The 17,649-nt window shown below is 39.2% G+C and overlaps 1 protein-coding gene across 1 annotated transcript in view; it reads right to left on the bottom strand.

Annotated features, from left to right (window-relative positions):
* Positions 1-17,649, bottom strand: part of LOC117487108 (attractin-like protein 1) — a gene marked incomplete in the record, with an annotated part of 280,186 nt that overhangs the window by 136,255 nt on the left and 126,282 nt on the right. The window contains 2 exon segments of the mRNA XM_034135755.1: positions 5,003-5,081; positions 7,239-7,333. Of these exon segments, the coding sequence (XP_033991646.1) occupies positions 5,003-5,081; positions 7,239-7,333 (174 nt within the window).

The following is a 17,649-nucleotide window of genomic DNA, read 5'->3' as shown; positions in this document are numbered from 1 at the left end:
TAAAAACAGTCTGACAGGGTTACGTTGGAAGGTATTGTATTTCTGCTAAACAACCTTCATTTATCGCTGAAAACCAAATATATTAAAAGTAGTTAGGGGAGGTGTTTCTTGTTTTCAGTGAAGGATGTAAGAGAGGAAAAGCATTGTCATTGGTTTTCAACCTGACCCAGGATATTTAGTGCAACGGAAGTAGTATTTAAAACTGAATATACTTTAAGTAACACATCAATGAGCAGGACTGTTAAATAATATATTTTATCAATATGAAGAACATATTTTGTTAGAGATAAAATAGAGTGGTACAGCGAGTACTTGTGTAGGCCAACCCAGAGGTTAGCATCGTAAGGGTTCCTTCCACAAAAGCCAGCGGGGTTTTCCCATTGGATTTCGGCATATTGTTTATGACGCTTACACCCTTTGATCAACAGGATAATCTCCACACAAATCTAAAAGCTAACGCTAGGCTATAATGGAACTACAGCCCGGTCACATGACTTCACGTCACCACCGCTAAGCTAAAGGCGGCTAATATTGGGCTATAAAGGAACTACAGCACGGTCACATGACTTCACGTCACCACCGCTAAGCTAAAGGAGGCTAATGTTGGGCTATAAAGGAACTACAGCACGGTCACATGACTTCACGTCACCACCGCTAAGCTAAAGGAGGCTAATGTTGGGCTATAAAGGAACTACAGCACGGTCACATGACTTCACGTCACCACCGCTAAGCTAAAGGCGGCTAATGTTGGGCTATAAAGGAACTACAGCACGGTCACATGACTTCACATCACCACCGCTAAGCTAAAGGTGGCTAATGTTGGGCTATAAAGGAACTACAGCAAGGTCACATGACTTCACGTCACCACCGCTAAGCTAATGGCGGCTAATGTTGGGCTATAAAGGAAATACAGCACGGTCACATGACTTCACGTAAGCTAAAGAAGGCTAATAATGGGCGTGATGACGTTTAGTCGTCTCATTCAGACACTTGTTAACGGCCGTCATTTTTGTATTCACCAGTGGGGTATTTAGTGACGTATTTTGGCATAAAACAAAGCGCTAACCAACACAGTCTCACGGCATTTCGTGTTATAGTCACAAAATTAATCTATTGATTCGTGTTCACCAACACGATTTCGCCATTTTTTTCGTGTCACACAGAACGATTTTAAAAGCAATGTAAATAATAACAAATTAGAAGGAAAAAAAGATGACATAAAATACAGTTATCAGTATTCTGAGGCTCTGAGCCATTTCTTTTCCTCACTGACGGCAAAAAAACTCAGACATTATACAATTTAAAATAAAAGGGATAGGGTTAGGCTTAGGGTAAGATATTGAGTAAGAACATGTTTTTATGAACCACACAGCTTCTGGTCTTCCAAGACCCGACCGGACAAAAAGACGTGTTGCAGGCACGAAACATACTACCAATAGAAATACATTGCATTTCAAATCGTTCTGTGTGACACGAAAAAAAGGTGAAAATCGTGTTAATGAACACGAATCAATAGATTAAATTAATTTCGTGACTAATAACACGAAATGCCGTGAGACTGGGTTGCGCTAACATATCTTCAGCTTGTTATAACCACAGACCTTATTTCAAGCTAGTATCTGTTGACTGTGATGCGAGGTAACCGGAAGTTGTTACCTGGCCTTGTTTTTGCACCACTCTATACTGATGTTACACTGAATATGTAGCAATAATAAAGCAAGAAAAACAACTTTAGTGTAAACCTTTAGCCATGAGAGAGCATCACAATGAGCAGAGCTTCTTTCACCGTCAGCGTCCTTGTAAAGATATTTTCACACAGAAAGTGGTTGCAGTGGAAACAGCCTAGATTTTGTAAATGTCAACGATGTGCCGTTCATCTCACACAAACAATGTTTTGTTGACACCTGGCAGTAACTCAGAGTGGGCTTTTAACATTTCCCCCAGTGCTGAAGTGGTCCGATTTCAGTTTCCTTCAGCAGTTTCTGTGTAATGCTTGACTTTTTCTGACAAAGTGAATAACAGATATTTCCACCTCCTGCTTTAAAACACTCACACACACACTCTCACACACACACTCACAGACACACAGCCAACAGTCCCAAACTGAAGAGGCCCCAAGACATTGAGTGTTGAAAGCAGAGTGCTTTTATCTGAATTGCAATCAGAAGGGGAAGATGTATAAAACAGCCCTAATGCCAAACATTTCTAAATAGCTTCTGATGTGTTTCGTCAGGAGGGGGATTCCCCAGGAGGCAAACAGGAAGTAGATCTGACCGTTTCCCTTAAGGACTGCGGCCAGGGGCGGACTGGGACTACAAATCAGCCCGGGACTCTCGACCGGCCCACTTCGGTACCGCCGGACCACCTCGGTACTGCAAGTAATTACCGCTAGTACATTTTCAACGGGGGTACACTTCAGTACCGGCCCATCGGGATTTGTCCCGAACGTCCCGATGGCCAGTCCGCCCCTGACTGCGGCCAACAATAAAAGATAGTGTGATATTTCTTCATACAATTACATTTTATATAACAGCTTACTTTCAAATTCATTAGACGGTAATGCAATGCCAGAAAACTGCCCTGTTATGAAGATTAATGGCCGTTTTAAAGGGAATATTGGCTTCAAATGTTCTTTATCCACTTGGCTCAAAGAGACCGGTAGATGTTAGATCTTTACTGAAATGAGGGAGGAAGCATCATTTAGATATCATGCATTATTTAAACTATTAGCTAATTAGTTCGGTAGTTAGACATAGCTTATGTTAGCTAACGATAGCTAGCTATATAGCACACTGACAGGTAATTGCTTCGGTCTTAATTAACTTGTTTTTATGAATCTCTGTGGACCTTTGTCTACCCTTCAGGCAGTAAGAGTTTCTATTGACTTTTAACACAGGCGTTAGTATGGAGACCGACCAATCACAAATTCATTGATTACAAACTGAAGAGTAACACACGTCCAAATATCCACTGCCTTCAATGTAAACTCACACACATGCAATTTGCTGAGGTGAACATACCTGTAACATGTTTACCTAGCTACTTAGATGTATAGTATTTGCACTGTACTGAATATTAGCAGATCAAAACTATTGTAAACTATCTTTCTGTCTTTGGTGCCTCTGTTGTTTGCTACAGGAATCACAATAGACACCTTAGATGGACGTCAATTAGAGCTGAAATGATTCTTAACATGCAACTTCTTTGATAAGTGATCAATAAGATGCTAAACATGCTACCAGCTTATTTTCGTTTGAAGCGTTGTTGCTTTTTATGTGATAGTGAACTTTTAACCTTCCAGTGATCGACTGTTTATTACACAACAGTACAAAACTGACCTTTTTGGGGCTACTGAAGAAAATAATTAGCACATTAATCAACCCAATGATTAATTAATTGCAGACAAGTCAACAAAGGCCATATTCTAATCAGCCGAAATAAGTCAAATCACTTATTTTGCCATACTGTACGTTTAAGATAAGATAAGAAAGAAAATAACTTTATTGATCCCAATTTGGGAAATGTTTGCGTCGCAGCAGCATAAAAAGACAAGGCATTGTACAATAGCGAAATAAAAGACTAAAAAATTAAAAATTAAAATATCTCAAAATAGAGTGAAATAGCATTAAACAAGTGTTTAGCAGCTCTCCTTTGTTTCTACGTTTTCTTGTCTTTTCTCTATTTTCTCACTACTCTAACTTTTTAGTGGGCTTAGTTTCTTGAACTGTATTAATCTGTGTGAATCTGTGCTGTCCTGTTTTTCATCCTTAGCCTGTTGCTGTTAAACTACTGAATTTCCCCAAAGGGGTTAATAAAAGTCCATCTTATCTTACCTTAACCCTTATGTCGTGTTCGGGTCTCCCGTGACCCGTTTCAAGTTAAAATTATATAATAACTACGCTCTAGTTTATTTTTATCGGAACAAGGCTTCATGATATCCTCCACAACAGATATATAAACACGACAAAACTGATTTTGAAGTCTGAAGGTCTCTAAAAAAAAAAGTGTATAATTTGGTGTTGGGGTCTGGGGAGACCCAGCAGAATTGTTTTGGGTGACTCGAGGTCAAATTTGGTCGAATCAAGATTCATCTTTGACTTTAGACACCCCCCCCCCCCCCTTCATCCACTGTAACAATAATTTGAAACCTTTTTGGGGAGAATGTATTCTAATATTAGTCAATTATTGTCAGATAACGTAATGATCCACTGTCTTCACTATAGGAAATATAATGAGTGAATTGAATCACATGTTTTACTTAAAGTGGACCTATCATGCTATATTTGAATAATATAGTGTAGGACCATACCTATATAAGGCATATTTATACTTTTTTTTTTTCAAAATACCAAACAGATCATGCATTTTAGCCATGCCTCATTTTGCTCAATTTGACATTTTTTAGCTCTGTTTTAGCAAGGGCAGATTCAGTGAGAACAGCACCATCTAGAGGCCTGGCATATGTACTACAGCGTCTCCAGCGCTTTCGAACGGCAATGGCCGTGGCTGTCTCCTCCTGATTGGTGGAGTTGGCCCAATAGCCGTAGCGCCACCGTCCTGACGTCAGGACAGTGTTCAAATCTGGATCAGTTTTTATCAGATCCGTTGCAGCCCCTTTTTTAGAGATTTGGGTATGGAGGAAAATAGAGAGGGTTGTGTTTTCTGACACTTGGTGAGTTCCCTGGAACACCGGGGACACATATTCATGTAGAAAAGACGTACAAAAGTGCATTTTGCATGATAGGTCCCCTTTAAATATGTGGTGTAATGTTTTTTGGGGCCATAAAATTACAACAGGATTGTATGGTTATGAATGCATAATAAGTTAGTAATGATGTAGTTAAAACAATATTGGATGATAGTCATTATTTTTTTGAGTTTTGGACTGAGATAAATCATGGGTCAAAATTGACAAAAAAAAACGGTAACAGCTTTTGAACACAACACAAGGGTTAAATAAAATATAAAGCAGGTGTAAGTATAAATACAAAATGTTTTCTACCTGTTGAGCTTAGGGACCAGGTGATGTTGAGGTTAAAGTTGTTGGAGGCGTTGATGGACATGTCCAGGTTCTTGTTTGCCTAAAAAAGAGACACAAAAACACGTAGGTTCGGATCACTGAACTGGATGATGAGTGGATTAAAGTTGGACAAAGGAAAACCAAAAGTAGGCCGACAAAAGTTATTATTAACTGTTAATATGAGCTTTAGTATGGAGCCCGACCCATCCCAAATACAATTAATTGTTTACAAACCGAAGAGTTAAAGTAACACACGTCAAAATATCCACTGGCTTCAATAGAGTGCCACAGTGACACGTCCTAAAACCCGGAAGTGAGTTAGCATTTTACCACTTCCGGTTCCTTCGACAAAAACCAATGGGATCTCTCCATAGGATTTAGGAAAATATCTGGAAGTAAGGTCTGTGGTTGAGACACATTGAAGAGACGGATCACGTTTTGTTCTACGACATTAAATCCATCAGCAGTGACCCCACTGGTGATTTCTGAAGAGTTGACGTGTCTGAAAAACGATGGTTGTTACCAAGTGGCTGAATAGGACTACAGAAGTTGTCGAGGCCATTGTACGTCATTACGCCGAACACGTAAACACTCCCGCTAAGTTTGTTTTCCCCCGTGTTCTGCTTGAAAGCAAGTCCCTGCCTCCTGCAAACTGTTCAAACAAACGCTTCAACTCGTACCATTTAGAATCTGTATGTTTGAATATGGATCTTAAGTTGGCGTGACGTTGAAGCAGCGACCCTGCTGTAGTTCCTTTATAGCATAACGTTAGCATTTTGCTTCTGGCGACTAGATTTATGATTCGAAAATGATAAAAGTAGGGTAGACATGTGGAGATTATCCGGCTGAACAAAACGTGATCCGTCTCTTAAATGTGTCTCAACCACAGACCTTATTTCCAGCTATTTTCCAAAACCCTATGGAGAAATTGCATTGCGTTTTTGTCGAAGGAACCGGAAGAAGTTTACTTCCGTGTTTTAGGACGCGTCACTGTGGCACTCTTTGTAAACTCACACACACTGTAACATCTTTACCTATTTTCTAACTATTTTCTGTCTTTGGTGCATCTGTTGTGTGCTACAGGAATCATGATTAGATTCAATTAGATGGACGTCAAAAGATGCTTAACATCGGGGTATCACTGAGCTGCATGAAGAGTGGATTAAAGTTGGACACAGGGAAACCAAAAGGCTTGAGATGCATTCAGACACAAAGCTAATTCATTCTGTCTTATTTGTATTGACCGCTGTATTGAGTTCTTAGTTGATGGAAAACTTCCTGACAGTATATACAGTTTAACTTGTTTTCCTCCAGACCTCTTCTGCAGTTTCTCGTGTATTCACGAAGCCCAGCGGGGGATTTCTCTGCAAACATATTTTTAACTTTAGCCTCTCCGTCTCCGCCTCCACTCGTATCACCTTGGAGCGTTTCTGAATCTATTGGCCTCTCTTGGCACCGTTCGATTGATTTTGTCTGCAATGTTGCCCGGAAATTCAACTCTGAGTTGCATCTGCACACACCTTCAGGCTCAGAGGAGGAAAAACAGGCCAGACACATCTTGAGAATGTAGATGTCTCTTAGTGTTGACAGCAGATTATATTACACAAAAAACACTTCTACGTCTTCTTTTAAAAAACTACTTTTGGCAAACGTTGTGATGAACACATGATGCCCTGCTCCATTTACAGGCCTTTGTGTCATGTGATCATGTCTCTGTCTAAGTATTGCAACAAAACCCTTAAAACTATTGAAAAACAACCATTTGTTGCCTGATGTTTGGATCATTATAGTGTCATAAATGTTTGATACTGAGGCGTGTCTGTTTGAAAAAATCTGATTTAAAGAAAAATCTGAATATTAGAAAAAAGTCAGAATTTTAGAAAAAAGTCAGAATTTTAGAAAAAAGTCAGCATTTTGAGAAAAAGTCAGAATTTCGAGAGAAAAAGTCAGAATTTTTTTAAAAGTCAGAATTCGGAAACATTCAGAATTCTGAATACAGTCAGAGTTTTGAGAATAATTTTTCAAAAAAAAGAAGAGTAACTTTAAAATCTGACTTTTTTCTAAAATGTTAGAATATTAGAAAAAAAGTCAGAATTATTTATTTGAAAGTCAGAATACTGAAGTAAAAAAGATCTGGAAAATAAATGATTAAGAACATTTCATACAAGTATACAAACAAACATTCCAAATGACAGGTACCAATGCCCTGCTGTGTTACCTGTTCAGGTGTAGCCATGAAGTTGATGCTGGTGTAGTGACGGTCGTCTTCCTGAAGCAAACTGAAGGTGAACTGGTAATCAATTAACAGGTTGTCTAGGGACAGAGAGATAGAGAAAGAGAGGTGAGGAAAAAACACATAAACACGGATAAAACTAATCTATACGGAGACACAACAACATTAACACAGAAAAAAGTGACAAAAGGCAGTCAAATAATCAGTTTGGTTGACATGTGTTAGCAATAAAGTTATTAGTTGGGATTTCAATTTATGGTTTATTTTTGTAAGGATGCCAATTCCAAATAAAACTTTTACTCTGTCTCGTTTTTTTGATGAAAACAAGAATCATAGTCAGAGTTATGAAAGTAAAAACATGCGAGACGATGACCTTGAGTCGATACTCAGTTAGATAAATGACACTACAGTGGAGGAGTATCTGCTCAAAGACCTTTAAGCAAGGACAACAACAGCACATGTGTGTACATAAATGTTTTATAAATATGACTGTCACAATGCCATTTACTTAGACATACTAACGTTGGATCAATAGAGCATGAGGCCACCTCTAAATCATCGTGTTCTATCAGAGCCTTAATCATTTCTGAAAGCGGCTCTTTGTCAGAGAGACACAATGGCCGACGATCACAGTGATTCAACATCTGGACGGACAGCAGGAGACACACTGGGTCACCTTGTCTCTCCTTTCTGATGGGGGAGGAAGGGAACAACGAGGAATGGAGCAACGAGGAAGGGAGGAAGGGAACGACGAGGAGGGGGAGGAAGGGAGCGACGAGGAGGTGAGGAAGGGAACGATGAGGAGGGGGAGGAAGGGAACAACGAGGAGGTGAGGAAGGGAACGACGAGGAGGGGGAGGAAGGGAACAACGAGGAGGTGAGGAAGGGAACAACGAGGAGGTGAGGAAGGGAGGAAGGGAACGAGGAAGGGAGAGAAACAGAAGCTCTGAGGCCATGAGAGGATAACGGGGTGAGAGGATATTTTTTAAGTTAATCCGCGTGACTGCTGAGTGCTAAACCTGCAGGGTGTTCCAGGTGTGTGTGTGTGTGTGTGTGTGTGTGTGTGTGTGTGTGTGTGTGTGTGTGTGTGTGTGTGTGTGTGTGTGTGTGTGTGTGTGTGTGTGTGTGTGATGCATCCAAGGACAGCTCAGGTTAAAACAGACTCAGGCAGGCAAAGCTTGTGAAAGTGGATGTTTTTTCACACTGGGATGTTTCCATATAGTTGTTTGTCCATCAGACAACAGTGCAAAGCATGAAGTCATTAGACTTAAATATATTTTAAAATATACATGCAGCTTTTTCTTTAATTGCAAGTGGGGAATGTGATGTTCTGTTTCACTGCAAATTTGGCAACCAGCGACACACAGAAATAAACTCTGCTGCTTTTGTGTGTGTGTTCATCCAGGCTAGAGTTGCTCTTCTCTTTGGACGTGCAAGTAGGTAGGAAAGATTTCTGAGATACGACAGCAATGCTTTTAGGAGGTTCCTTTTTAGTCAATTTGGAATTTAAATACAACATGTGACACCCCTACACTGTAATGAAGGTTGACCATGTTGCTATTTAATATTGTTAACAATGTCTATATCATTGAAATGGTGTTATATTATCAAAAGTAAAAATATGTGTGTGTGTGTGTGTGTGTGTGTGGTCATAGTGCTGACTGTCACCTTGTGTTGAGGGAGAGTGAAACAGTAAAAGATGGGCCGTTTGAGTGTGTTAGAGTGTGTGTGGGTGTGTGTGTGTGTGTGTGTTAGACTGTGTGTGTGTGTGTAGGTGTGTGTGTGTGTGTGTGTGTGAGAGAGTGTGTGTGAGTGAGTGTGTAAATTAACGTTTTTAATTTGCTCTTCTGCTTAGCCAGCAGTCAGAGCCGCTGCCTGTATAATAACATAAATCAACGTTTACATAATTAGGTTACTTTCACAAAATAACATACATGCCTTTGCTATGCCTATGTATTAACTAAATGGTTGTTATATTGCTGTTATTTGAGGCATTTGTTTTAATTTAAAATACGCATTATGTACAATGGCTCTTTTCACAGAATCGTAGTTAGTAGTTAAAGTCAGAGTTTTGAGGAAAAATGCGGATGTCAGAAAATGTTCTGACATAATAAAACAAACAAAAAATGCAATTCTGAGGAAATTCTGAAAAAAGTCAGAATTTTGAAAAAAGTCAAAATTCTGAAAAAAGTCAGGATTAAGAAAAAAAAGTCAGAATTTTGAAGAAAGTCAGAAAACAAAACAAAAATCACAATTCTGAAAAAGCTCAGGCTTATGAATGAACACTGTTTATATCATCAAAATGTTATATTATCAAAAGTAAAAATAGGTATTATGCAGGATGGCTCTTTTCACAGTATCGTAGCTACTTAAGACATTCCTGTATCCAGTGTATTCAATAACTGCATCAGTCAAAGAGGCTGTGAGGCAGCAGAGGAGAGTCTTTCAAACACTGTAAAAATGCTCCATTATAATATATCAAACCCTCCAGTGGTGGAACAGGTAATCTGCTGCTGTCTAACACTGATCCGTCAGCAGAGATTCTGTGAAGAGCTTTTTCAACAAAGCAGAGAACCTTTATGTCACACTGCAGATAAAGATGTGAAGTTACCACCTTCCTCTCAGCTTTTACAATCCCGGAGCGTCACCGAGACCAAAGCAGAATTATGTTTGACAAACACTCTTGTTTTGTTCATCTTCAAGGCAATTTAGCCCGAGCCGCAGATGATATCAGATCAAAGACGATATCTTCCTCCCTCGCTCAAAGGCAGACTTGCTGCTTCTTGTTTATCCCATAAGGCTTCAGTGTTTGGGTTTTTTAATGGGAGTGTGTGCATATGTGTGTGTGTTTGCCTCCCAATGCATCCGATACACATAATGCACTATTTCTATTTGATTTGTATTTACTTGCACATCAGAATCAGAGTCCTAAACATTTAATCAAATGACTATAATGTAATGGCTTGATCCTGCAAACTGTCTTTTAATGAAATGATAGCCATTTAATTAAATGTTTAGGACTAGGCCTCTATGTTCCTGCACTATTTGATCTGTTTTATTTGTTCAATAATAATAATAGCTTGGATTTATATAGCGCCTTTCATGAGACCCAAGGTCGCTTTACAGAAGCACAGGAGTAGAAACAGACATAACAAAAGGCAGTCAGACAAACAGTCAGACAAAACAACAGATAGATTAGGGGCCAAAGGCCTTAGCAAACAGATGGGTCTTGAGGGCCCTTTTGAAGGGGTCAAGCGTGGGGATGGGTGGGGGCTGCCACACTGAAGGCTCTGTCTTTTTCCCAAAAATCTCACTTTTTACAAAGAAAATCTCACTTTCATTTTCTTACAAAAAAGGTCACATTGTTCTGTTGTCTTACATAATACACTTCAGTGAAAAACATCTTAATGATATTTGCTTTAGGTGACATTTTGTTACAGGTAATTGAATTCATTTGTAATTAACCCTCCCAACCCAGCTGTGCATGTGTTAGTAGTTCACATCCACCTGCCCTTGAATGCATGTGTTTACAGGTGTGTGTTAGTGTGTGAACAGATTAGATTACATCACAAAAGTCTCCCATCAATCCTCCCTCTGTGTGTTTCCAATATGTCTGATTTCAAGGCTGTTAGGAAGCAGAGCGGCAACAAAGTTCATCTCGGCTAATTACAAATCCCTTCTGAGAAATCTGACTGCAGTTTCACTTAGGCAAACTCGATTACACGCGTACGAGTGAGAATTCCCCACTCTGGATGAATTGCATCAAGGTATCACTAAAGGTATTAACAATCCCCAGAAGAGAAGGGAATAGAAATAGTCCGTGGCAATTCCTCCGGTTCACAGATGGGTGATCTTATTACCATAATACGTACGCTGATTCAGCCTGAAACAAAAAAACACTGAGAAGGAGAAGAGGAAGCCAACGTTATCTGATATTCCAGCAGTCTGCCTCGATTAAATACCCTAAAAAAACACAACGTGAACTCACCTACAGAGTCACTTTGTCAGAATATCTCGCTGAGCTTTCATTTAATGCTTGTTAACAACTCATTATTCTCCATTTGCAACACCTGCATCATCACCTTGCTGAGATAACAGGTGAGTAAACAGCACCTTCAGGACTGAATGGAGGTCAAGGTAACCTGGAGGTAATGTATGCATGAGGTCAGGTGACCCCCATTTATTAGAAGCTCCCTGACACAGTGATCTGAGGGATGGATACTTTTTCTGGAGACGATTTACTGAGTCAAAGCGTGCACAAAATGCAAGGACACTCATGGAAATCAATGCATTTTTAAAGGAGGTGTGCATGGGGAAAAAGAAGGGGCATACTGACACTAAACTGGTGGTCAAATGTGTGTAAGAGTCATTCAAGTTTTGTTAGTTGGTCTTTGTTTTTCCCTTTCAATAACCCTCATTCATTTATTATACATTCACCTTAGTATTATACATTATTATATGCCTTATCAGCCACATCATAGACTATTACATTAATGCCCACAATGTATACAATATCTTGTTTTTCATTACTGCACATATTTTATTCCAATTCCATTTCCACGATTTCAACCATATTCAATGTAAATACTGCTATATTTCACTATATATTTAAATATGTGTTAATGTTATTATAGTTTTCTTAAAATAGTTTTCTATCTGTGTTTTTGGTTTAATTGTTATGTACGTTTATGTATGCATCCCATACACACTGATTCTGATTCTGGTTGAGCCCTGTCCCTTTCCCCACTTCCGGTTCAAAGTCTAGGCCTATGTGTTAGTGCATCCAGTTTAGCACTAGCAGCAATGTAAACAATATATTTGATTAAATATAATTTACAGCTACACTGTGCCTATGCAGTGGTTTAACAGAACCACATCCATCCCTTGTTAGTGACTGGCAGGATGACATATGAAAATGGCCCAAAATCTCATATATGAGGACATTTTAATAACTCCGTTGTGTCTTTTGTAAATGGCTACGACTATGAGGAGCTACAAAAAGTACCACAACATATGAGCTGGTCAGACTAAAGCTCATGTGGACAGATTAGAATAACTCTCACGGCCAGAAGGAGAGACAGTTATAAGAAAAGTTAACCTATTAATCTGTCAGTGTGCTATTTTAGCCTGCAAACATCTACTGTATCTATCTATCTATCTATCTATCTATCCATCCATCCATCCATCCATCCATCCATCCACCCACCTACCTATCTACATACCTACCTACCTACCTACCTACCTACCTACCTACCTACCTACCTACCTACCTACCTACCTACCTACCTACCTGTCTATCTATCTATCTATCTATCTATCTATCTGTCTGTCTATCTGTAGATCATGTTGAAAACGTTTGCTATCTACCTATTTAGCAACTTACCTAAGCTACCCATCTAACAACCTAGCTATCAAACATTAGCTATCAAGCTTGCGATCGTAGCTATTTAGCTAGCGAACGTTATCTATCTATCTATCTGTCTGTAGATCCAGCTGCAAACGTTCGCTATCTACCTAGTTAGCAACTTACCTAAGCTACCCATCTATCAAACTAGCTATCAAATGTTAGCTATGTCGCTAGCCATCGCCAAATGTGTGGCTCTCTAATTCAAAGACAACTTATTATTAACACCCTATGGTTAGATTTGCAGTGCAGACCTGTTTCTATATTAACACACTACAGGAAAGGGAAAACACCAACAGGCTTAATAGGGCTGTATAAACTAGGCCTAATATCTGTGTGAACTGGGAATACATTGTCTCAAGAGTCTAAACCGTTCTTCAGTTTAAACCGCCAACAGAAAAAGATGAACATGTAACGTTTGGCGGGAGAAGGCAAAGAGTCTAAAAATATGTGTGTCATAAGTAAACATGTCTCTAACAATTAGCACAATACAACACAGTCTCACGGCATTTCGTGTTATAGTCACGAAATTAATCTATTGATTCGTGTTCACCAACACAATTTCGCCATTTTCTTCGTGTCACACAGAACGATTTTAAAAGCAATGTAAATAATAACAAATTAGAAGGAAAAAGACATTTAAAAAAATACAGATTTAAGTATTCTGACACAGAACGATTTTAGAAGCAATGTATTTATATTGGTAGTATGTTTCGTGCCTGCACCAAATAATAACTAATTAGAAGGAAATCTCAGTATTCTGAGGCTCTGAGCCATTTCTTTTCCTCACTGACGGCAACAAAACTCAGACATTATACAATTTAAAATAAAAGGGATAGGGTTAGGCTTAGGGTAAGATATTGAGTAAGAACATGTTTTTATGAACCACACAGCTTCTGGTCTTCCAAGACCCGACCGGACAAAAACACGTGTTGCAGGCACGAAATATACTACCAATAGAAATACATTGCATTTAAAATCGTTCTGTGTAACACGAAAAAAAGGTGAAAATCGTGTTGGTGAACACGAATCAATAGATTAAATTAATTTCGTGACTAATAACACGAAATGCCGTGAGACTGGGTTGCACAATAAGAGGATATCTAATCATATGTAGTGGAGATACTGGATATGACAAATCGACCCCTTTGCATTGCCCTGCATCCAGATTTTGAATAATCATTCAGTCGTATTTTGTGCACTAATTATGATATGAATTGGACTGTGAGGCTGTCTCCTGAGGGCAGAAAGCGCTCTGACTGGTGTTCACTGGTGTTTTTCCTCTGGTGTTAGTGATATCAGTGGTGGGACGTCCCCTAATTAGACGTTAGAGTGAGATACACTATGACAGCGGTTCATTAAAGCTTTTGTCCAGCCTGACTCGGGGCAAACTCATTAAATAGCAACGTTTCTTCTCATCAATTGACTGGATGTTCAATATGACAGCGTGAACTGAACCAAAACACTCAATGGATGGACGCTCACATTAATGTCTGGACAAGCTTCTGACATGGCTTTATTCTGTATTTGTGTTCATTCGTAAGGTTCAGCAGTGCCTTCAGTTGTCAGATGTAGTTATTTAATGATAACGCTGGTGTCTATTTTCTTTCTACTTTCATATAACAGTTTCTCATCCAGCAATACGTTGTACATTTGAGTAACACAGTTGTTAGTAAAGGATCGCCAAATACCAAAACATAAAATCAGGTTTGGAGGAACCTCATTTTTGGGTATATGTTCTGGAAGTTTTACCGTGTCATCAGTTGTGTTTACTACTGCAGTTGCACTTGCGAGGAGGCGGGGCTTATCTCCAGATTTTGCCGTGACTAAAATGTAATACACAAATCAAAATGATGACGAAATACCTACAGAAAGCTATTAATGCTTTTGCCACGTGTATACAGTATTATCTAGACTTGTTTATTTCTACTTATGTGCAATGCCTTGATTTGTATGCTGCTGCAATGCAACTATTTCCCCTATTTGGGATCAATATAGAACATCTCATCTTATCTTATGTAAGTGTGTACGCAAGACGACTGGACAAAACACTTTTAATATGCACGTTTTTTTTTTATATGGAGATCGAGTGATTAGGCTAAGCTAACGTTGTAGCTGCTCTGTCCACAGTCATATAGACATTTGAAGACATGCAATAATAAACAACAATGTATCTCCTGTTTCTGTACGAATGAACGGGAATATGAGATATGTGTGCGTTGTGGATGATGTTTTGTTTTCTAATCCAACAACGTCAGTATGTCAGAGACGACAGGCCGACATTGGCTTTATGTAAACTAAATAAAGTACTTCTAGTTGCCTACGCTGAACCACATTTCAGACTTTTAGAGGTGGCAGATTATGAATCCTAACAAACCATTACATTATTTAGGCATGACAACATCTTGTTCAATTCTGTGAGCCATGATCATGCTCAACTCTCTGACTGCTTTTTGGACATTTTTTCCCACCACTTTAAAATATAATACATTGTAGTTTGCCACATACTCATTCTCCTAAGTGTTAGGGTTATTTGTATAGTTACATTTCAATGTGGTGTACATACTTGTCTTCATCATCCTTTCTTAATGCTGAATTGTTTCTAAAAAATACTTATTTTGTAACTTACTTTTTATGATTGTTTATGTTCGCACCACCGGACACCAAAGAAAATTCCTAGTATGTGTAAACGTACCTGGCGATAAACGTTATTCTGATGATGAGGACTTGACAGTGTTTGGCAGTAATGCACACATTCCTTTTAATTATAAAAAACACCAACTTGTGTTAAACTATGAACCCCGTCACATCAGAGCTTCTCTACAGCGTGTTTTAAGTCCAAACACACTGCTGCCAAGGCATGATTGAACACACACACACACACACACACACACACACACACACACACACACACACACACACACACACACACACACACACACACACACACACACACACACACACACACACACACACACACACACACACACACACACACACACACACACACACACACACACACACACACACTGTGAGACCTGCAATCATTCATGCTTACAACTGACTTTGAAATCTGGACAAATGTGTGAGAGAGAGGAGAGGCAGACTAAACTCAGAGCAGATGTGAAGAAGGCGGATTTATAATATCAGAGGTTCAACCCTGAGAGGTTGTTTGGTTTAAATAATGGCTTCACACATGGGCTTTAAAACCTTGTATCGATGCTAAAATAGATCACTGTAATGTGTTTTAATCCTTCTGTCATTTGACGAGGATGCCTAGACGTTGTCAGTGTTACATTCCTACAATAAATGGACTTTATAAAGGGTAAGACATGTAAACTACTGAACCAGTGTTAGTGTGTTTTGCAGAGGTCCTTAGGTAAAAAAGGAGATTGATAACACTATAGGTAAAGGTCTTAATCTGTGTCTTTAAACAACACTATGTGAATGGTTGAGGACTTCTACACACTTAGCTGCACTTGTACATACCTTAATGTGTCTGTGTTCAATATATCTTAAACTAATGCCTTTTATTCACCTTTAAGGAGTTTGAAGCAGGTGCTTAACCTCTTCAAACTCTCAGTTACCTCCTGAGTGTTTTGTGTCACGGCTGCTGCTTTCTGAAGCCGACAAGCTGCTAAGGATGGAATAAAGACAGTTTTGTGTACTTTACAAATATATATTCCTACCATATAGACTGATTAATAAGGCGTTATCTCCACAGGGTTTAACAAGCATCTCCTCCTGTATCCAGAGAGTCTGCAGAGTATAAGTATTCCCTTACAGTTACATACAAATAATCTGATGACTGTTACATTTCTACAGGATTTTTGCAAATTTGCAGACATATCTTTTTTACTTTTAAATCATGTTAGACTTATAATGGAGAGCCAAAAGTGACCAGCGTTCAAACATATGTAGGGATACAAAGTAAAGGACAGAGAGCCAGACTCATATTAGTTTTAAAAACATTAATATAGGATGCAATTTAGTTTGCCTTGATGCACTTTAAAGCACATACAAGTTCAAATGGACCATGCAAAGACTAATACCTTACAGACACTGTCTCCTCTTCTAGTGAGTCTCTGTCTGCTGTCATCTGTTAGATATTTCTTCACATCAAAGAACTCTACAGGTGGTGCAGGTTTATCACCTTTCTACTGTAAACCTTCACATCTTCAATGCTGCTGCCGCTCATACACGCTGCATGTAATTTAACATGACAGAGATAATGCGTTTTTTTTATCTGCACCTTCCTTCCAATGACATTTAAAGACAAATATTGAGTTTTTCTTTCCGTAGAGGACAAGGAAACGGATGGCTTTTAAATATGTAGTTTATACACACTGCTTATATGTGTGTGTGTGTGAGAGGGGGTGTAATGTGCATCCATGTGTGTACTTCCAAAGTGTGTTCAAACAAAGCTAACCCCGTTTCATAGACGACGGAGAGGGTAATGGTACAATAATGACAGAACATGATGTGTTCAAAAGCATCTGAAAACACAACCTCAGCTGCAGTCATGGAGACACTGAGGGACACAGACTTTAGGAGCCATTACAACCTGTGTGTGTGTGTGTGTGTGTCTGTGTCTGTGTCTGTGTGTGTGTGTGTGTGTGTGTGTGTGTGTGTGTGTGTGTGTGTGTGTGTGTGTGTGTGTGTGTGTGTGTATGTGTATGTGTATGTGTATGTGTGTGTGTGTGTGTGTGTGTGTGTGTGTGTGTGTGTGTGTGTGTGTCCGCATGCACGCATTTGCATTATCTTAAAAGCTGCATAATACTGGGCACTGCATTGGTGCCACCTAGTGCCTTCAACTCTCAGTCCAGCAGAGAGGGTAAGACCATTTTCTGCAGATCAGTATGTAGTGTCTCTACTTTAAAGAGTCCTCTCCTGCTGATGTTCAGGTGTATATCAGCAGGAGAGGACTCTTTAAAGTAGAGACACTACATACTGATATACACCTGAACATCAGCAGGAGAGGACTCTTTAAAGT

Source organism: Trematomus bernacchii, unplaced genomic scaffold (genome assembly GCF_902827165.1).
Source record: "Trematomus bernacchii unplaced genomic scaffold, fTreBer1.1, whole genome shotgun sequence".
In the NCBI taxonomy this organism is placed as follows: domain Eukaryota; kingdom Metazoa; phylum Chordata; class Actinopteri; order Perciformes; family Nototheniidae; genus Trematomus; species Trematomus bernacchii.
Note: the sequence above shows the minus strand (reverse complement) of the source record. Positions and strands in the feature narration are given on the sequence as shown.